Below are 21,942 nucleotides of genomic sequence, written 5' to 3'. Positions count from 1 at the left end.
GAAGGCGCCGCGCTTTAACTCCGTTTTTATAACCACATTTATGAAGTAATTAAAACAATGCCAGTTGCTTGGGAAGAAAAAAAAAAAAAAAGCACGCAAATACACAATTAGCATTTCTGGTTATTGCCCGGAATTTGTTTTGTGCTCGTCTTTCACAGGGGCCTTATCTTACATACAGGCAGCCAGCAACATATTTTTCCTAAACGTTAATTTTAATGTTAAGTCTTTTAACTCCCTGTTATAGTCTCACGTCCATGACATACTTGAAACCAATCACATTCCTTGTTACACCCCTAAAAAAAGTATTTCAGTAACGGTTACTGTGCGCTTCTCTTTAAATGTATCCCAAAAAAGACAATGTTTAATCTGTTTTAAAAAAAAAAAAAAAACACACACAGCCAGGGTACAAATGTAAGTTTAACCATCAGCAGCAGTGACAGTTTTTAAGTGGCAACGGAAAACGCTCCAGCTGAAGAACACCTTTGGGCCACGCGTCCCCGCCTCTCCTGCCTGGCGCGCGCTTACATGCTGACAGCTCCCAAACCCAAGGCTGAGGCGTGATTTTCACCGCTGTCCCTCCGCGCTGGCTGTTGTCCTGTGTTCTCAGCAGACGGTTACGGTCACAGTCCCGGCACCACAGACCCCTTACAGTCTTGCGGCCACAGGTTTCTGTGCAGGGACCCTAGAGCCTAACAAAAAGTCAACACTTACTATGCAGTGTTAAAACACCGTAAATAACATTTCGTTAAACCACTTCTTGCCTTATTTTCTTTGGTCACTGGGTTGCAAAATGTTTGCAATATAATAAAGAAGGGATAGTCAACTGCACAGGGAAAAGTATTCAAAAAAACCCCAACTTTCATTCAGAGACCATCAGTATTTTCATACTGATAACTTTAAGGAGATACTAGAAAAACACACAACTTCTGATGTATTTTCATTGTCCAACTTAATTTAGAAACTGAGAAACTCTTTAAAAGAGTTAGAGATCATTCAAAACACTTACCAAACATGTCCAGAACGTTATTAACAGCTTCTTGATTTACACTGTAAGTGAGTCCATTGGTCCTAGAGTTTAAAAAAAAAAAAGTTTATTCAAGGAGTATTTCTTAATTCATTCATTTCTGCATAATCTGAATAAAATATATTCGGTTTCATCAAATTTTTCATCCTACCAGCATCTGTATCAATTTAAAGGGCCAACTTCAGCATGACAGCCTTTTGCACGGATTTTAAATGGATTGTACTCAAGGCTGGTGAAGGTTTCTTTTTCTTCCCTCTTGCTCAGACTCCCTGCCTCTCTCTTCCCTTAGTTTTTATTATTAGTGACAATTGCAGGAAGAAAAGTTTTGTCCGCTTACTTTCATCTGAATAATTGCCAAGACTATCTCTGTAAAACTGAGCCAAATCTTCAGCTGATGTCAAAATCAGGTACACTCAGCTGCTTTATTCCATTTACTCGAAAGGGGAATTTAGCTATAGACATTTATTTAGCACAATGACAAAGCAGGGGACATACCAACAACAGTACTGTCTGTGTGCTCTCCAAGAGCACTACAAACCTTAACCAGAAATAAGAAAATAGGTCAAGGCTACTGTCTGCCAGTCAAGTTCTGTGAAGCAGTCAAGACAATACGGGTCCTTGTGGGGCCTACCATAGTAGACTAGCAGGGTCTACCACAGTTACGCCCCTCAGTATAGTCAGCTCCGCAACACACACAAAATTGGTTACGTGAAATGTATGCCATCGTATTTCTGTACTGCAATAGCTGTTTTTTAATCTTAGGTCAATCCCCTCTAAACAGTGTTGAAAGACAAAAGCCTTCAGTTAAATTAATTTGAGATGTTAATGCCCACCCCTCCCCCCAAGTATCAATATTCCCAATTAACATTTATATTCCTTCCAAATGCTTATTATAATGCACAGAATAATACATGGGAAAAATAAGCAGAACCCTCCTCTATTTGCTTATCAAAGCCTTGGGAGAAACTCTGAAAACCAAAATATAAAGCATGCGGCGTCAAAAGAACAAGAAGCCTACTAGTGGGTTAATAAAATTTGTCGCTGGGTCCCACAGGACTGTTTACGCTGTAAGGGGTGGGCCCTTCTGCCGTTCTGCCTCTACAACACGTATAGAAAGCAGCTCCCCAGGTCTTCACTGTGGCTCAGGTAAATCTAATCCATCATCAGTTGACTGGCGTTCAAGAAATCCAAGTTAAGGTATACCACTTAATACTTATAGCTCAATCGTTAACAATTTCCAGTAAGACCACACATGGTCTTTTGTGCACCAAAAAGCCAATGTTATTTACATTTTCTTCTTCTTCACTGCACCTAGTTGCACAAGAGCTGCCAAGGCGTTCTTCTGGGTGTCAGAAGACAACGCTTCATAACATTCAGTATTCCCTACAGAGAAAGCAGAAACACAATTAAAAGCTTTATCACTGCCCATCAACAGTGATATCGATGTGATCAACATCATATTACATAACAGCTGTACACACCCTTCTCAAGAAGCTGAAAAACAAAGTTGCGGACTCCAGGTATAAACTGCTTCTCAGTAAAGGCTTCTTTTGCTTCTTTTGAGAGGTATCTGAAAATTAACTAACATTTTTAAAAAATTAACACTTCTTCCTTTTCATGGTCAACTTGTTATTACAAACAAATATGTCCTCATAAGGAAATAACATTATTGTTACACTTTGAAAAGTGTAGGAGATGGGCTCAAAGGTAACGTTACACAGAGCACCTGAAATTTTTATTACTGATTAATGGGCAATCTTGAGAACTCCAATACTACAGTAAGATTCAGTATTTCTGTAATAGTTGTCATAGACACTGATTTAACATCCCTGTTCTCACAATCAAAACCAGTATCTTTTTAAAGCAATACATGTTTTACAGATGGGAAAAACTGGGCAAATAGTACAGTTCAGCCTAAGTCATATCCCAGGTCATTAACAGTTCTCTCATCCACTAGGTTCAGATACCTACGTTCCCAACGATATGCTGTTGGGAGAACTTAGCCTCCTAATGCTGCATATACTATTTATTTCAGAAGCACAGGGTTTAGTCTTACTAAATCCGTGGAGAAAGCCAAAAAATTAAAAACAGATACTAATGGAATTAAGAACTCCCTAAAAGGCTATCAGATATAAGACGCAAACAAATTTCTGCACCTGGCAGGACAGCCCACATAAAATGACTTAAGGAAGAACTCCTCCTAAAGAAATAAAATATAAACCTGGATGCAGCACCCTCCCTGTGCAGCTTATATACCCACAACGGGCCACTGCATTACAAGGTAGTTTACTGCTTTGGTCATTTTGAAAGGTCTGAGACAGAAGTTGAAATCAGGATCCTGGAGGAAGGGTGGTGTTTAAGATACTTTTAACTGCTATTTCTCAACTCCTGCGCTCCCTAACCATGAAAACACTCTCTCTTTATGCTGCGGAAGAATCACCACTCTCATGGTTTTCCTATAAAACACAGGAAAGAAAAAGACGACAATTTTCTGAAGAACGACATACCTGATAACCTTCCAAAAAAGGTCTGAACATAGCCGACAAGAAAGATAGTACAACGCTTCCTTTGTCAGTAGGGTAGATTTCCTGTTGAGTTGTTTGAATTGCATCACATTTTGTGAGTAGAAAACATCCTTCTTCAAAATCCTGGGAGAAGGAAGCGTAACTGATATTTTAACATCTACAGCAGGCACAGCTACCTTTTCCCCGTGAAAAAATGACACACAACATGACACTCCTTCCATTTCTGAAATCAGGTCTTTAGAGACCTGAACCAACATTTTCCTATATACCAGAAATACACTTCTAAAAAGGCAGCGGGAATGCGTTTGCAAACACAGATGCAGCTAGATGCACAACAGGCCTTCTAGGGCCAAGGAAAGATGTCATGGCTGCTATTTTAACAGCCAGCCTGAGCTCCCGCAGGATTTTGCCAGAAAAAGGCAGATTGTCTGGTTTGAGAGTTGGGTTTTTTTTTTTTTTTTTTCCGGCCAGGGTTTGCTTTTATCTCATGTCCACTGGTTGTGATTAACGATAACATAGTTGACTGACCTCCTGCCTGCATTAAGGGGCAACACAATGGCCAAAACTTACAGCACTGTCTGTGACAAAACCTTTTTTTCTGCCAATAGCTGGGGGGAAGAGTAGAGGAAAGGGGGTTGGAGATCTCTTCCTGAAGTAACTTAGCAACTCCTTCATTTGATTCCAGAGAAGTCAGTCACCGTCACCTCCCTGTTCCCTATTTGGTTTTTGGTACTTACAAAGAAAAAAGGCTACAAGAGGCAACAATTGCTGACCATGAAAACTAAATGTGATTTTTCAGATCAGCGACTCTGCTAGTCAGCCTTTTAAAAAGTCCCAATTCTCTTCTATATAAAAATCCTTGAGATATTAATATAGTCAAAAGCCTTGAATAGTCTTATGAAAATTATTCTTATCTCTTTGTTTATACAGTGGAAGTGACATTTGAATACCATCACCATATATTTGGCCATAGTATTTGATAAAAAACCATATTTAATCAGTTTAAAATCCAAATAAAAACCTAGACTTACCAGTTAATATTGGGTATGACCGTGACTTTTTTTTACTGCCAAACTTGTGCTCACCTGCCTTTCAAGCTGGCTAGACCACAGCCATCACGATTTTATACATAAAAAAAGTTTACTTATGCACAGGAATATTGAAGCCTTCAGAAATCAAGATATTAGCAGAACCTTAGGCACTGTATACACACTACAGAGTTAAACGCAGCCACGCTGTGGATTGAAGGAGGGGTGAGTGGAGAGATGTCCTTCAACATATGAGGCACTGGGTGTTGGCAGAATGCTCTGTTAGCCCTGCCATGCCAGAGTATACATATGGAGCTCTACAAAACAACTAATCATGGCTGCACTAATAGGACTGTAATTACCTAGAGGACAATATGAACTTACATTGAGAAAAATACATTATTTGTCAAAGATAAAGACGCACAACAGAGGATTATTAATTGGTACAATAAATTTAGTTTAACTTTTGGAAAGTCGTTCCTATTGTAGAGCCTCTTCGCTACCTACTCTGCAACAGCTTTTAGGTAAACTTATCCTGCTTCTGCCCTCAAAGAGGATTCCTATTTTGCTTTTGTGTTGTCTGAACATACCTGTTCTTTGCTAGAATTCAGTTACAAGAGCTACATTAACACTTTTTTCTTCACAGCCTAAGGTCTTTCACAACCACAGAAGAACAGGACAGCCTTTACACTTCATTTTAAAGATTTTTCTACACGTATCTTTCCATCCATGCTGAAAAACTGGTAGTTTTATGCCAAAACAAAAAAGTCACACTTGTGCTACAGTTCTTGTTAAATAGCTCAGAATTGTGCAATTTTAGACTTTTTTTTTTTTTAATTGGATGGGGGGAGGGAAGGAGAGAGAAAAACGCACATGCAACCTTGTGGATTCAGACAATGGTTTGTAACTAAACAAATGACTGACCTCCACTCCGTCCCCCTTTTAAGTTCTCCCTCCCGCTTACAGATCAAGCTGATATCTCCGGAAATATTTATCACAAAGCACTCGTTAGGGAGAGTCCTGAAATTAGATGTTGCTTTAGTTGGTTAAGAACTATCAGTATTTATGTACAAAGGATGATTTTACCTTCAATGAAATACCAGGAAAGAAGATGAACTCATCAGAAAAAACATCTCTCAAGAAGCTGAAGCAGCTATAGACTTCCTCTGAAAAAAATTATTGTAGAGTACTGTCATTTAAAAACATGTTATACAGTAAATAAGTTAAAAGCCACTTGCTCCTGATTTTAGAGGTGTTACCTACTCCAAAAATAAAATCTGGACTTAACCTTAAAGCATACATAAATATACACCAGAAACTGCCACAGTGGGACAGCGAGTACTCCAAGTACTTGATTCAATTGCTCCTAAAAGGAGGGAAATCAGGAAGTGGGTACGTAGCTTCTCAGGACATGTATTAAATACCATATAATCGGATGCCACACAAAATTAAGGTATATATTCTGAGAAGTTTATTTTAAACAACCAAGTACTAGAAAACATCAAAATACTTCAGGAACAGTAGTGGGAAGAAGCAGAAAGACTGGGAGCTAGCTGCACTCCATGCCCATGAGAACTGTGTGCGATTTGTAACCTATAATGTGGGCCTACTAATCACCAACAAGACAAGACACTTATCCACTGCAAGTCATTCTACACGCCTGTAAAATGAAACCTTGTTAGAGAGACAGGAGACACTTCCAAACATAGTTCCACTTAACGGATCTGACATGTAAAAGGTGATTGATGCCACTTTTGGGGCTATTTCACTCTCTGACAGTTCCACAATGCCCACTGCAAGGGAAGCAACACCAACACTCCGAGGCATCCAGTTCTAAACCGTATTAACTTTGTATTCCAGATCACTGTAAACAGCAATCGAGATCAGCTCTGAACTCTGCCCTCTCAGTGGAATATACTTATTTCCAAAAGCACCAAAGAGTAAACAAATAAAGTACGCAACAAAAATACACCCCCCCACACACCACATCCACCTTACGTGAGCAGACATCATTCAGCATGCTGCTGAATACTTGGAGGGAGCTCCCACAAACAGCTGCAGGAGCCTTGCGCTCCTCTCACTGGGGACCACGGGAAGAGCAATGTCACTGGGCTTCACTCTTACGGCTACCCAAAATTACCTCTTCGGAAGCTGCGTGTCATTTGCAAGGCAACCGCCACTAGAGATGGACGCACAAACACATTCAGCAACTGGTTCCTGTAGGTTCCACACAGGAGGACAGCCAGAGCTCGCTTAAAGACGGTTTCCTCTACAGCTCCATCTTCCTTTCCTTTGTCGTTTAGGACTACATGGCCATCGACAAGGCGAGCGACATTGGAATGCAGGGCGAGGCCAGATGTGACTGCTTTTTTGGCACACAGGTTATCTGGCAGGAAAACACAACGCTCAGGCAGACGCAAAAGGGAATACATCTCTGCTGGAAGCGCACACGACAGCATCATAGTAGTAGGAAGGGAAGTCGTGCACACAAGAACAAAAGAGGTCAAAGTCAAAGTTAGATGAATCCCTTATTTGAGGGGGAAAGTATCGGCCCGACTCCAGCATTAGCTATCCCAAGCAGACAGACATCAGCAAGATGCTTGAATCAACTTTGGGCAAGATTCTGTTTAAGAACCTCTGTGTTGTCATCCAAACTGAAGGAAAATCATCTGAGAGAAGTTTCCACAATGCAACCCTACAAGGATGTCTTAAACAAGTAAATATGAACGCGAAATAGCCTAATAGAGAACGGCAGTATCTTCTGGCACCCGAGCCTTTTAAGGAAGGCTTTACCATGTTCCTCATTCAGGAAACGGAGACCATCCTTTTGATTAGGCATTTTTGACACTATAATTTTTGAATTGGATACACAAGTCTTTATAATATTTTTCTTAATTCTCTTATACAAGGAAGTCCTCATCCCAAACTAAGTTTGAAGAAATCGTAATAGAAGTTTCATAACATAAAACACCTGCTCCAAAAGAAAACAGACTGCACTTAAATGCAAAACTCTTCTTGTTTCCCAAGACAATTGTGACATTCGTTTTAAAGTGTCTAACGCAAGAGATGCGTGGCTTTGGTTTTACTGAAACAAAGTTCTGCAAAGGCAGGCCTAAGTTTCGCAAACCTGCGTGTAAGCCTTTTCATCAGGCTGACACACAGCAAGACTCGTGGAAAGATAACGAGCAGGATCTCAAGTCCTGCAATACGCTCAACTTTTTAAAATATCGTAAGCTTTAAACACTATCCAAACATTCCCTGCATAGAGTGAGAGACTGAACCCTTTGGCAAGCAAGGGAAGAAGCAATAAAAACATAGTGATATACTTTGCTTGATCACAGCAACACAAACTTATCAAATCAATGCAGGCCTTGATGGGGGAGAGGGGTACGAAAAAAAAAAATCACATATTCAATATTCTTTCCTCTTAACATAGCTTTCACACAGAATCTCACTGCATGTTATTTGCTCCTTTGGCCTGCTTTGTTCCAGTTTTGCCAAGCACTCAAGTTTCTCAGTGTAATAAGCAGAAGTGCAAGAAAGTCATTTTGCAGTTCCTGTTTCTAAAACAGGACTTCTAGCACCTCAGCAAATATTCTGCCTGTATCAACTAACCAACATGATAAAAGGAGAAACAGCTAGTCGTTTAGAGACAGAACAACGGACAGGATACATGTAGTTTCTGACTTTGTGACACCTCCAAATTAACCTTTAAAATGTATTTATTCTTTCAAATTAATGACAAGCCCCCCAAAACATAGTAAGAAGCCTGTTTCTATGCAAACCATGCCGAGAGCAGAACCAAAACATTGCGGTAGAATCTGCTCAGTTGTTGTCATTTCTCTATTTTATTACCGTGCCTATTTTCCATTCTCTGACTACACTACAACTCTACTAAAGCAAAAGCTTATTCATCATTGCTAAGAAAACAGTCAAAATAAATAAGCAAATACAAATGTGGTGTGTGCTTCAGGTTACTGTGCAGTAAGATTTGGCATGATGCTTAAGTATCCCCATGATAGTCCTACTTTTACCAGCCTGGAAGGAGCAGACCTTGCCTGTACTCACTACAGTGAAGATCTCTGGAAAAAGTATTCTTCCAGAAATGACTGAGTTCTGTTAAAACTGTGGCCTCCTTGTATTTCTTTCTTGCAGCATTGAGAGGGACCCTTCACTATAAACATGACTATAGAAGCCAAGATGTGTAGTTTAAACATACTTAAGACTGAAAAGGTAAATATATTTGCATCATATAATTATTTTTCTTTACCTGCTTTACCACTTATATCCTGAGCGAGTTACCTGTGTCACCTTGGCTCACAGAGAGAAGTTTAATATTTAAAAAAAAAATAGTTTGTTTAGAAAGTCTGGCTTTCAGCAGCCAACAGGCATACACACGTACATACACAGAGAGAGAGAGCGAGAGAGAGAGAGATACATATATATAAAAAATCTCTTCTCCCAAGCCCACCACTCTTTCCGATGATAAAGCAAAATGTAAAAACAAATAGAAAAATTATAGCTTTGATTTTATCTCACATATACCTTTGGGCGGGCTTTTTTTTTTTTTTTGCCACAGTAACAATTTATACTACAGTCAGTATCAAGAACCAAACAGCATTATACTAAGTTACCGTTGTGGATTAGGTAATTGCCTGTGACTTACATTTTAAAAGACAGGGTTCAGAAAGATTGGGAATATGTAAATCTCTGCACTCCTTAATACAATCACCTTATAATTTTCCCTTCATTCCATACCTCAAGAAATAATAGTAAAATCTCCGTTCTGCTTCCACCTCACTGGTTTTCAAAGTAGCATCTTCTACAGCCTGAACCAGAAACCTTCAGCTTTTAGCATCATTTTTGCATACCCTAAAACCCTTTTATGACTCACCACCAATGAAAACTTTATACTGTAAAGTCATTGAACACTGCTCCCAAGTAAATAAAATTTATCCTTCATAAACAACAAAAGTAATAGAAATAACACTTTCTCTGCATACCAGGCCACTCAACGAATCCTCCAAAAGTCTGCGTTAAGCCTTTAAGCCAAAGGGTCTTTTCTATTAGAAGTTCAAAATCCATGGCTGGCAAATTCTGGAGCAGGACAGCAGCAACTAGCACCCATGGGCTCAAAACCATGTTTTCTATTTGCAGGAGCTCCATTTTATAAGCTACATCAGTGACAAATTCTTGGACATCCACAGATGGCTTTTGGGGAAGATGCCTGAAAAAAACAACACAGTTCAAGGTAAAAAGCTCTGAAACGTAGGATCTAAATTATATCCTTCCTTATTTATTCTGTATTGCTCCCAGATCCGTAACTACTTTCCAGATGTTAGATGCCAGAAAGTAATTCTATGCATGTAGTATGTACCTCACAGGAGATGTGAAGTACAGAGCAGAACAGTAGCAGCTTCGTGATCGTATTTAAAATACAGAGCTCCGCACTGACACTGTACATTCGCTATCTGCAGAAAAAGAAATTCCAGGGCCTTACATTTCGATATCAAATTATGAAAGTCACCCGATCCAGTCAAAGCTACAGCTTCCTGGTGCACGATCAAGTAACAGCTTGCAGTAACAAAGCAAGAAGGGAGAGAAAAGTGGAATTTGTAAGTGGCAAAAGCACTGAATTCTCAATAAATGTCTCAATAAATGTCTCTCTCTGTTTAAGAGCTTTGCATGGCTCATGCATCATCATAATTTTATATGATGTTTCTCAACGTGATACAAAGCTAAAGCAAGTAACAACAAGTAACAACAATTTCAGAAGCACAATCACAAGCACAATAACCCTGTGCTCAGACAAAACAGGTTCGGTGGTCTAAACAGTCAGATTACAGGGAAAAGAAAAAAGTTAAAAATGGACAAAGTACTGAAAGTATCCCTCTTAATTATTTTACATAGGCGAAGACTAAACAAATGCTTTTCCTGTGTACAAACCGTGAAAGATGGGGTACCTGGGAACCAAATTATATGGGCATCGATTGATCCTCCCAGATGCTAAGGTTCTGAGTGACACTGGCTGGCCAACGTAAATATGTATAGACCCAAAATTGTCACTGAGGATTCTTCTGGCTTTCAACAAGCCCTAGGAAAATGGAGAGAACGAAGAGCAAATTCTAATGCTACTGGGTGTGTATATATCCGATTAGGTTCTGTTCTTATGGAATTTACATACAGATGTAGATTCTTTGGGCTTTGGGACTCCTAGGAGTTCATATGCATAGAGGGATTCTTCCAATATCCTCTCATAGCTGATGCTGATGGGAACAAGGTATGTGTCAAAGACTTCACATTTAAAAAATGGCTCCATCACAATACTGAGAAGACCTGTAAATAGGAAAAGAAAGTGAATCACACTCGTCTTTTTAGAGCGGGGAACAGCAACTGCCATTTAACTTTGAACAAGATCAAAAACTAAATTAAATAATTAAAAATTAAAAGCTGCTAATCGGCAAGCACTGCACTCGTTCTCTCTTCAAGCAAGCAGAAGCACAAGATGTTGCCCAAGCTTTAAAACACAACGCAAACCTAAGCGATGCATTCAGTCGGCTACTTGTGCTCTTTTCAGCAGCACTGCTGCGCGCTCACTCCCACAGCATCTTCCTTCCAAGGACTCCTCATTTCTTTTACAAACAGTTAACTTAAAATGTTTCTGTGTTGGCAAGGGGATTCCTAGCGGTTAAGTACACAGCGGGACAACAGGAGAAAGCGGTAGAGTGCAACAGACTTGTATCGTCCTCCTTTGTCTGGCCTTGAAAAATCTAACCACAACGTTTTCCACTACTCTGACAGACCTCACACATTTTCCACCACTTTCACACCCCACATTATCTGAGGAACTTATGAAGAAATAAGCTACGAATGACAATACTCATAAACATGAAGAGTTCCAAGTTTTCAACCAACCTACCAAACTTTGGAGTCAGAGTCTTGGCAGTGCGGCTTCTAGTCCCTTCAAGAAAAAATTCGATTGGGGCATAGCCATTCTTAAAAAATAAGACAAGACAAAAAAATGTTCAGAACAATATTTCTTCTTTGCTTCCCCTCAAAATTTTCTGTTAAGTTTCTTAAATGGAAGCCATGCACCTCTAACTTCAGTCATCTCTAAGCCTATATTCACCCACTGTATTTGCCACACCATATAGCTAAATGAACTGATGCATTTTGCCTGTGCGTGAGATACAGGCACATGATCAAAAGCAACTGATGAGCTGTGGTTACCACCTATTGTTGAAGTGCATAATGGAGCGCATGCATGCTGTTCGCTTGCATCAACTCTGAGGGAAAATTCATTTCCTCAGACCACAGTGAAGTTTTCGATCGTGTACCTACAGCATCATGAATACTTCACAAGAATCATTGCAGCAGAGTATTTCTTAAGCCAACATTTGATAGTTCAGTAATTTATTTACCCTTAACACAGTTTTTACATATTCAGCAAAAACTGCCCAATAGAGTCTGTTCCCACCGAACGAACGTCGCATAAAAAAGGCACCTGCCCTTCGTAGCAGCTCACCAACTATTTTCATTCCTAGGAAATCTGGAAAAACAAACAAACAAAAAACAAAACCACACACACAAAACTCATTGATTAATATTAGCCAGCAGGGTCAACCAGTTTCCCTAAAACACTGATTCAATTATCAGAATAAAGGAGATCTCCTTCAAGGATTCTCTTGTTGTAAATACCTTTACTTGCTTTCAGAACGTCAAGCAAGACATACGTAGACATGACTGAAATATGTTTTCAAGCTTTCTGCACACTGCACACACTTAGAATAATTTCCTTCGATAATTTAGATGATCGGATTTCAGTCATAATGAAGACTGCGTTATGTTCATTGTCTCACTTATCTTCAGAAAGATTAGTTATTATTTAATACGTCCTAGAAGACACAGAAGTATACAGTGTATATTCCAGTCAGTTAACAGTTATACCACTTGCGATGCTGATTCATTGCCTTTTGGGCGGTGGTGGGAGAGGGATCTCTCCCAAATCAGATCAACTAAATTTTTGCTAGTTTTCTAGTTTTACACAATCAGGGTAGACACCTAACTTGCTAAAACCAGGCAACACTTATTTTAACAACTTTAAGGGAGGCATTTAAAACAAGAGTCTACGCAGCAGCTTGCCATTTGCTGCTTCTGTCTCCTTGTCACCTCAAACAGTGAAACATCTGAGAACAGAGATCCCCTCGGTAAATAAGTTACATTTCCAGCTGCAACACTGACATGACCGCCCTGAAGACCTGATGTAGTTTTCTAGTACCCACATATACGTGCTTTATATATATGTGTGTGTAGGTATACACACAATTATTATTAATATATATGCTATTGTATATAAATAGCAACGTGTTATTGTGTATATATCTTATAATACAAATAATAACTTATATATTAGCAAAGACCTCACATACCTCAAGCCTATACCCCCTCACCCACTGTGTGCCTTGAACATCACTTGCTCCTGGTCCCAGGTCGTGAGACAGAAATGCAGATCCCACCACCAGCTGGGTTCCTGCTTATGCAGCACCACATATGCTGCAGTGTTACTTAGCAGCTATTTACCTCACTGTAGCTGATCCCCATATATCTGTCCGTACGGTACCTGGACTCAAGGGATAACTAACAGAGGAGAGGTACTTATCACCGTGATCAGGAGAGCATTTCTCCACTCGGCACAAGTACCACTTTGAAAGTGAGTTTGTGTATCACATCTTCTGAACCTCTAATACAACATGTAGTAAATATGACTAAAATCAGAGAGAGCCGTGTTTCCACCAGACAGAGGACTTTAAAACGATACACACACACACACACACACACAGAGCAACGTAACCAAGCTGCAAAACCCTAATTCTGGAGAACTTTGACCCCAAAACATCTAAAACATTAAAAAACAGTTAATAATTTAAAAATCCCTCTAAGCTAACTTCGTAGTATTTTGAGTGTTTTGAGACCCGTAACTTAAAACGGGTATTGGTCTAATCCAGAAGTCAGCAAAGGAGCACACCGGTACCTACAACAGCACGTGAGCAAATTCTGAGTAAGATGTGACAGGTTAGCAGCTGCAGCTCCTTAAAAAAGGCAGCTATGAGACAGCAGCTTCTGAATTCACCAGAATTCACCTGTATCACCCAGAAGCAAGATACCTCTGACTCACAGATCAGCAGAATCTTGTCTTCCCTAGCGAGTATATTTCCCCAGCTTCTGCCGTCTTTCTACTGGTATACCTAACTTCTCTTTTGGAAAAGAAAAATCCACTCTAGCCTCCACCCTTGAAAAGTTCCCAGCATCAGAAGAGTATTGAGAGAAAAATTTCAGGAGCACACCCTAAATCAGCTGTCCTCATTCATTCTAATGAGAGAAAAGCTAAGCTTAACATGGACCTGAAAAACCCACCCTTAACTTTTAGCTATTGCAGGTGCCTACTTAATAAAACACAGTTCCCAAATCTGTGACACTTTTCATGCAAGAAGCTCAAAGCAGAGATCCTGGACATCAAACAGTACCTGCTGAAAACAAATAACGACTCAGACTGTCGGAAAATTTTCAAATGCTTTTCCATCGAAAGCAATGGAAAATTTGTCAATATGACAAAAGTGACATGTTGCATGGGGGCAGGGGGAAAGAAAGAGAGGAACACCACCTTATCTGTTTATTCACAGGCTCATTCACTCCCTACCCTTTCAAAAGAGATGAACTAGTAGACTACAGAAGACTAATACATTCCCAGATCTTTGCTAGCTCGCCTGTGTGCATACAGGACTGCACCATATCTCCAGCTGCTGCCTGCCCACTTAGAAGACTTAGTTGACACTAAAGGTTTCTCAGCTAAATGCTACCGTAAAGCTAGGATTTTCAGAAGCATGTTAACCTAGAGAATATTCACTGACCAAGTTCAAAAAAAAAAATCCACACTTTCATTTCCACAAATAAAATTGGCTGCACGTGCTTTAGGATTAAATATATTCAGCAATATGCCTATTGAGGCAAATTTCATTTTCTAGCCAGCTCTGCTCTCAGCACTTCGCTTAATGGAGTTCTGTCAATGTTTTCAAGAGGACTGGTCACATCAGCACCTAGGATGAGGCACTTCATATTTGGCTACTATGACTACACTTAAAACTGTACAAAGTATCACAAACGGCTCTGCATACCCAGCAGCTCTTCACCAAGTCTTTGCCTGTTTTCAGCCAAAAAAATATACACAGAAGTCTTCTTCTCAACACCCATCTTTGCCCATCCTCGTGTCTGCAGTTGGGGCAGTTCCAGTCAAACTGACTACCAAAAAAGTTCACCTTTGATTAGACTCCTCAGCAGAGATGGAGAGGCTTTCAGACGCTTTAAGCATCTCAACCAAGGCAGATATTCCAAGACATTATTGGAAAAGAAGTTAAAGACACTTTCTTATAATAGCAGCTACCAGACCACTTGCTACAGATCCTCTGAATCCTGAAAACATTGTTAGAGAACATACTTGCCTATTCCTGCAGCAATGACAGGCAGAGCCAAGTCATATGTATACAGCAAGTAAGACAGCATCAAAAAGTCTATGTAGCTTCGGTGACTGGGCAGTAGTACAACAGGATGCTCTTGAATGGCATGTTGCAACTGAAAACACAAAAATCACAAACAATATTGTTCCAATATTTACAGACTGCCTGTTGAAATTTGCAAACGCAGACCTTTGCGCGGTTTAAGACAAACAGAAGTTGATTTGTTTGAGGGCGGTTTCTCTCTTCACGGGCTCTAAAACCTCCTTCAGTATGGCGCCACAGGAAATTTGGAGCTAGTTTCCATAATAGCAATGTGTGGTTTCACAAGCATCACAGGACTCACAAGCAAGGGGCCACCTCATTGCATGATAGCGTAATGCAAATCCCTTGATGGGGATGGGAAACCCAATAGCGGCTGTCAGGGTTGACATCGTTAAGTCTTCCAGGGAGCACACTGCACCCTCCAGTGCAGTGACATCCTACAACGAAACAAGGGAATAAGAGCTTCCCAGGGAACAAACTTAAAGTGTCCCCTGTCTCAGGGGCACAGCGTTTCATGGATCTTAGCTGCATGAAGGTTTTGTGGGACAGCCAACCTCCTCAGTCACGTAACACTAGGTTTTCATCCCCAATTCAGCCAAATGCATAATTAAATCTACAAAAGCCGATCTAACAGAATCACTGAAACATAACTGCAAGTATTCCTTACGCATATGCTGTACTCCTTATAAACAAAGCTTTCCATCACACAGTTAATTTAGCTGTATTCCAGCACTTAGTTCAAAAATCCACTAACTCTACTTAAATTGTAATTCACTGACTACTCTTGCAACTTACTCTTGCTTTTTCTGCCTATATTCTTGTCCGCATACCCACGTTTCCTCTAAAACCAGGCCCAGCGTTCGTATTTATCTGCTGTCCAGGCAGCTATTGCCACGTTCCACCCCACACGGAGAATTGCTTCTGGGATGTACTGTATTATTTCCTGCTTTATAACATAAATTAAGTTAAAAGAAAACAGGCCAAAGTTTTTCCAAAACAAAACTCTTAAACAAATGCTTCTCCTTCCTCTATGCTCTATATCTCATACATCACTTTATCCAAATATGTTGCACAGAGAACTTCTTTTAAAATTAGGAATTCAGACCCCTGTAGAGCCGGCAAAATAACGACATCACAAGAGTAGGGAAAAAAAAAAAAGGGAACAAGTGAGAGGAAGATCACAATGTGTCTTTTTTGACAATTATTTATCTTTAATGACAACTCTATGGAAAAAAAGATGTAAATAAGACTGTTCACATTACTCGTGCTTGCAAGGCTATAAGTATTATTTTATTAAAGAGTCTTAGGCAAATCCTTTCTAAGCATCAAAATAAACTGCATGAAAAAGAATTTTTTTTTCTAATCTTACATATATCGTATTCATTTCCAACTGTATTCCAAGTGCAGATCTACCTAACCTCTGCAAAAGAGGTATGATGCTTTGTATAAAAATGCCTCTTTATTGTAGGCAGCATATGGAAATAGTGCAAGAAATTTTGCTGACTACTTGCATCTAAAATACTTAAACAGCATCTGCCTTTTTTCTTTGTATTGTTTTTTTTAAGAGGTGCAATAATGAACACAAGTGCAGGGTTGTTTTTTTTTTAACGGATCCTTACGTTTTTGTATTTGTTACTTGGAGTGAAGACTGAAATCTTTCCTGCGTGACTAGTATGAAAGTATTATAGCTTTTTTTTTTTTTTTTTTGAAACAGTACTCACTCTCTGCATTCCTTCTTCATTCACGCAAACTCTCTGAAAAAGCCGTTTAAATATTTTGCTCAGAGTAAAGGCAAAAAATCTGACAGCTCCTAATTGCATACTGTGGCCCATCTCATCCAGGATTTCCATGGCTTCTTCTTGAATAATATCAGGTGATTCTCCCGTCTCTTTTGCTAACTAAAGGGGGAAAAAAAACAAACAAAAAAACAGTCAGAGGTCATCTCCTCCTTCCCCCCTCCACACGCACTGCTCCATGTGCCGCAACAATTATGGCAAAACTATTACGATAGTCAGCAAGACTTTTCTCTGTGACAGACAGGCATCTAATCTTACTGAAACTGTTCCATGTCAGCCAACAAAAAAAAGCCAAGTTAAAGCTGTTTAAAATCAAGAATGAACTTAGATGTCAATGACAGGGTGGGGGAGTAATGTATCAGCAGCCTATAAAAAGACTACAAGACACCCTCGAAGTACAAAAACGTCTACTAACAAAGTGGGTGCTGTGTCTTTCAGAATGCTGCTTTACATCAAGGACAGTGGAGAAGAGGAAAGAAAGAAGCGAAGCACACTGGAAAAGTTAAAGGGTGAACTGTCACATTCGCAGAGTCAAAACACTGCTACATGAACTAGTGTTCTAGCAGGTTCAGTGGCAGCTCTGTGGTAAATCAGTATTCGCTTTCGCTGCCAAGAGCATGGCTCTCAAGTTACTGATTTATTGGATTGTCTTTCAAACTCCAGCTACCATGTTTGACAAGGTCAGCAATCATTTTTTCCCCCTTCCGCCACACAAAATTTGGCTGCGTTCAGTCTGCTTTTTCTTACAGCTCAGCATTCAGACTCACCTGCTTGATAACGTACTGAACTTGCTCTGACTGGAGAACAGCACTTTTAATAGCATTTGGCTTGCATGGGGAAAGCCCTTTGTAGATCACAGGTGTATAGCATTTCATTGCATATCTCAAGTCACTAGACAACCGTCTTTCCTCCAAGATATCTTCAAATTCATCTCTTTTCTTTGACGTGAGCTCTTTCTGCTGGGAATATACAAACAAAGAATGAGATACCGTCCTGAGCTATTCAGTGGTCTGCTTGGCTACAATAGCAAAATAATGGTGTGCAATACCTTTGCAATGTTTGGTTTTATTCAGATTTCTAAAATATCTGCATCCCATACTCTGCACGTATGAACAAATATTACCTGCTTGGAACAATGCTGCAATTAGAAAGAAACTAACCACCACCCCCCCCCACACAAGTGCAAGGATCTCCAGTTCACCTTATACCACATTACTTAATCTTGTCCAACAGGAAGAAGTCAAGAGAACACCTAGGCTTTGAAAGATAAAAAGCCTCGCCTCCAGCCTCTTCGTGATTAATAGCTATTAACTAAAGGACCTTTGATTCCAACTGTTCCAATTGCACGGAGACAATGAGATGAAAGGCATTACACAAAAAATAATGCCTGCCGCTTTAAGCTGCTTCTGGGACTTATCTCATCTGTGCTGGCTTTCACCAAGCTCAGATATAAGGTACAGAAAACACAGCCAGATAGGAACAAAACAAAAAACAATTACCAGCTTACATGTGATTCATACATTGACCTGGAGCTAGGTCCTATCATAACGCAACACGGTGCACAGACAGATGGAGAGAACACAGTCTCGAGCAGCCAACATCACTACTAAGCAGAAAAGCTAGCTGCACACTAAGAACGAACTGTGGATTCATCCTACTGCAGAAATCTCCATGATAAGAGTCCTCCACTCATCCACTAGTATCTTCCATGCTGGAGAGAGAGATGTCTCCTAGTATCTCCTGTAACATCACAACGTGCATGAATGACCCCTTAGTCTTTCTAAAACTGAACTCGTATTCATCTAAACTTCAGAATAGCAGTAACAGCCAAGCAAGGCAATTGCATGGGTCAGGCTCAATGAAATACAAATATAAAGGCAACTGTTTAGATTAAACACATTTTTTAGAAGATACTAAAATAAAAAGGCTTCCGTCTTCCTCTATCTTAAATGGTAGCATGGGCGTTCCCTTTCATTCATTCTTTCTTCTCTTTCTTCCTATTTACAAGCTATGCAGAACCAGTCCCAGTCTACATACTGAAGGATAAAACACATTGCTTCACTGGTTCTTACAGTGGCATTTTCTGGTCTCAAGATGACGGCCTGGCCTGCTAACACACATGAACGCTGGAAGCAGACAAGCAACGTATCCAGCAGCGGCAGTTGGGTGTTCAGCCTTGGGAGAGGCAGTCGTATTTCACTGCCAGTTGACCACAGTCTCATCAGCAAAACTATTAAAAACAGCTAACAGATTTAAAATAAGTATATAGCAAACATTTAGTTCCTGTTTGCTCATCAGTACAAGATTTGGCTCAGAAGCATCTCCATTTAAGAACCACAAAAGAAATCCTTCAAAGCCTCAGCTCTATCAAAAGCCAGCTTCATTTTATTAGAGAATACAAATCCTACTGTAATGTTTTACTTTTTCCATAACTTTTTTCCCCCTACACAATGTAATCACATCTGGACACTAGCTTTCCACCACAGCAGCATTTGGTAGCTTCTAGCTTTCTAGCCATCTAGCTTTTCCATCTACTGTCCTACTACAGAGAATTGTCCTGCAGCAACTGCAGAACCAGTTTCTCCACGGACTTTTAAAATAATCAGAGGGTTTGTTCATTCAGAAGTTTTAGGCTTTTTTCAGGATGGTTTAGCATTAACGTTTTCAGCCTTTCTTCTGCAGCATCAACATCAGTTGATGTTTTGCAAGAGCTAAGTAAGCTAAGAACAGATGAGAAGACTGGAAATAGCTTTTATTACCCTTCTGTTGCCACTGATACCTTATGTCAATCCCCCTCGATCAAAAATAAAGACGGCAAAGAAAAATTTACATCCTGTAACAGCAAAACGATGGCATGAGAAAAACATTAGTCGATTCTACATTATGCACATGCTTATATCATGATGCCATAAGAAGACACGGCTCAGAAAAATCTAAGCTATGTTTACTTCAACTGCCGAAGCTTAAGCCCTGTAACATGCAACTGCATGAAAAGCAAACAAAGAAATCCAGCATGCAGCTCTGGTATTATTAGCCACATCAGCAGTCACCGCCTGCTACAGCCACTCCAGAACATGCCTCTGACAAGGAGTTTTACAAAGGCCACAGCCAATTGAAAAACCATCACTCTGCCACTTTTCTTCCCTTTTCACTTCCAGATTTAATGAGCACCTAATTTCTGTACACAGCAGCGGTTATTTTCATGCCCTGCCCTGAAGTAGCATGGAGGAAACCAAAACAAACAAACTTTACCAACTACTAAAGGAGAATAACTCTCCTCTTATATACTGAGGCCAAAGTGCTGTCTTGGCTTCAACCACAGACGGGCAGAGAACGCACTCAGAAAATATGCTATTAGCAACTTAGTAATTGGGAAATTCAGCTAGGTTCATGATTACCATGGAACTGGTGAACTACAAGAGTAAAACCAGAAGGAGCCTCGAATTTCTCCTTTTCCATATAACCTTTTAAAACGATGAAGCGATGCACTTGGGATACCAGTATAGAGCCAAGAGGACACAGAAAAGAAGTTCAGGAATCTCCCCTGAAACCAGGACTTATTTCCTCCTCTCCCCACCTCCCTCCCCCATCCAAATCCGAGCAGGGAGAGAGGTTTAGCATCCCACATCCAAATCTCCTTGTCCGAGGCTGGCAAAGGAGCTGCAGTTAAAAAACAAGGTCAATGAAGTCATTTTAATTGCATCACACAGGAAAACCCATTCTGTCAATTCCAACTTTATGACCAATTTCTAATAGCAAACGTAATTGAAAACTTATTAACCACAGCATATTGTGCCTACGCTGGCCAAACGGTTATGTCACGCACGTCAGTTAAAAATAAGGTTAAGCGAGAGAGAGACATTTTCATTCCAGGTGTTTCAAATCCAGAAGACAGCCACGAGCTCTACCTCCCAAAATGCTCTGCATTCAGATACCTGCTGCAATCACGGAGGCTTTCAGCTAAGTTAAACAGACCTGCAAACAGGCCTTTTGACAAGACTTTTCTTTAAAGTAAAGTCCTAGTCATTTCTGAACTTTTTTTTAAAAAAAAAAAAAGAGGAAGACTGGTATTTTGCAGTGCATTTCAGCTGAGAAGTCAGGTCTTCAAAATCAATAAATTAATTGTAATTATTGTGATTTCAATCCAGACAAATGCTACAGAGGCAAACAATCTGTGTGCGTGCTTCACGCCAGCTCCCAGTGTTTTTAAGCCGAGCAGCTGGGGAAGAGGAACTTTCCACTAAAACAGTTAAATTCTCAAAAACAAAACAAAACAAAACAAAACCAAACCCCCCAAAACAACAAAAAAAGCCCCCAAACCCCTGCAAGGAGCCAGGGCCAAAGCTCCGCAAGGCAGAGCACCTGCCAGCAGTTCTTTACAGCAGATTTCCTCCTCAGCACCCCAGAGCCCAAGGGGGGACCCCAGACCCCTCGCCAGCCCCCCCGCAGGGCCTGAGCCAGCGCTCCCCGTTACCCAAACGGGCCGCGCACCGGCAGGCCGCCCTCCCGCCCCACCGCGCCCCCGGGGCCGCGCCGAGGCCAAGCCGCAGGCGGCGGGAGCAGGAGGCAGCCCACGCCCGGGGCCAGGCGCTCGCTCACGGCCGGTAACTACGGCCTGGCGCGAGCAGCGCGGCCCCGGGCAGAGCCCCAGGCATCCGCCCTCCCCAACCCCCACGAGAAAGGAGGCAGCTCGTGGAGCGCCGTCGTTCCGCTTCAGAGTGAACAGCGGCGCCGCGGTTGCAGGCAGCGGCCCCGCTCCCCCCGGCCCCCCCCGCCGCCGCCGCCGCCGCCGCCGCCTACCGAGTACATGGGCGCCCATCGCCGCGCCCGCCCAGCCGCCGCCGCCATGGTGCTGCGAGCGCTGCCGTCGCGCCCCCCGCCCGCCCTACCGCGTCGCCGCGGCCTCACAACTGCCGCTGCGGCCGCCGCCCGCGGCGCCCATGGCCCCCCGCGTCCCTCCGCGCCCGCCGCCACCGCCGGGGCGGGGCCGGGGGCGGCGCCATCCCGGGCGCGACG

The 21,942-nt window shown here is 41.2% G+C and overlaps 1 protein-coding gene across 2 annotated transcripts; it reads right to left on the bottom strand.

The window, feature by feature from the left end:
- Positions 1–9: 9 nt before the first annotated feature.
- GNPAT (glyceronephosphate O-acyltransferase) lies at positions 10–21,895 on the bottom strand. 2 transcript variants are annotated; one of them, XM_068939077.1, is made up of 16 exons: positions 21,727–21,895; positions 17,694–17,882; positions 16,852–17,028; positions 15,074–15,203; positions 11,999–12,126; positions 11,497–11,572; positions 10,762–10,913; positions 10,541–10,671; positions 9,581–9,804; positions 6,718–6,963; positions 5,664–5,743; positions 3,532–3,672; positions 2,506–2,605; positions 2,314–2,407; positions 1,007–1,068; positions 10–689 (listed from the first exon to the last, which is right to left on the bottom strand). In XM_068939077.1, exons 1-16 carry the CDS (start codon positions 21,772–21,774, stop codon positions 646–648), a joined length of 2,022 nt encoding a protein of 673 aa, XP_068795178.1. In that variant the 5' UTR covers positions 21,775–21,895; the 3' UTR covers positions 10–645. The 2 variants fall into 2 exon arrangements, with proteins under 2 accessions (XP_068795178.1, XP_068795177.1); XM_068939076.1 differs by having other exon boundaries at positions 17,694–17,885; positions 21,727–21,858.
- Between the last annotated feature and the right edge of the window lie 47 nt (positions 21,896–21,942).

This window comes from Struthio camelus, chromosome 3 (assembly GCF_040807025.1).
Source record: "Struthio camelus isolate bStrCam1 chromosome 3, bStrCam1.hap1, whole genome shotgun sequence".
In the NCBI taxonomy this organism is placed as follows: domain Eukaryota; kingdom Metazoa; phylum Chordata; class Aves; order Struthioniformes; family Struthionidae; genus Struthio; species Struthio camelus.
This window is presented reverse-complemented; position numbering and strand designations above follow the sequence as displayed.

Bases quoted from the DNA above. Each gene is read 5' to 3' on its own strand.
- GNPAT (XM_068939076.1), bottom strand. From the start codon at position 21,774: ATGGCGGCGGCGGCTGGGCGGGCGCGGCGATGGGCGCCCATGTACTCG. The intron at 10,672-10,761 runs GTATGTAAATTC...CCATTTTCCTAG, and splicing joins AGCCCAAAGAATCTACATCT to GGCTTGTTGAAAGCCAGAAG. The intron at 2,408-2,505 runs GTGTGTACAGCT...CTTTCTCTGTAG, and splicing joins TTTTCAGCTTCTTGAGAAGG to GGAATACTGAATGTTATGAA.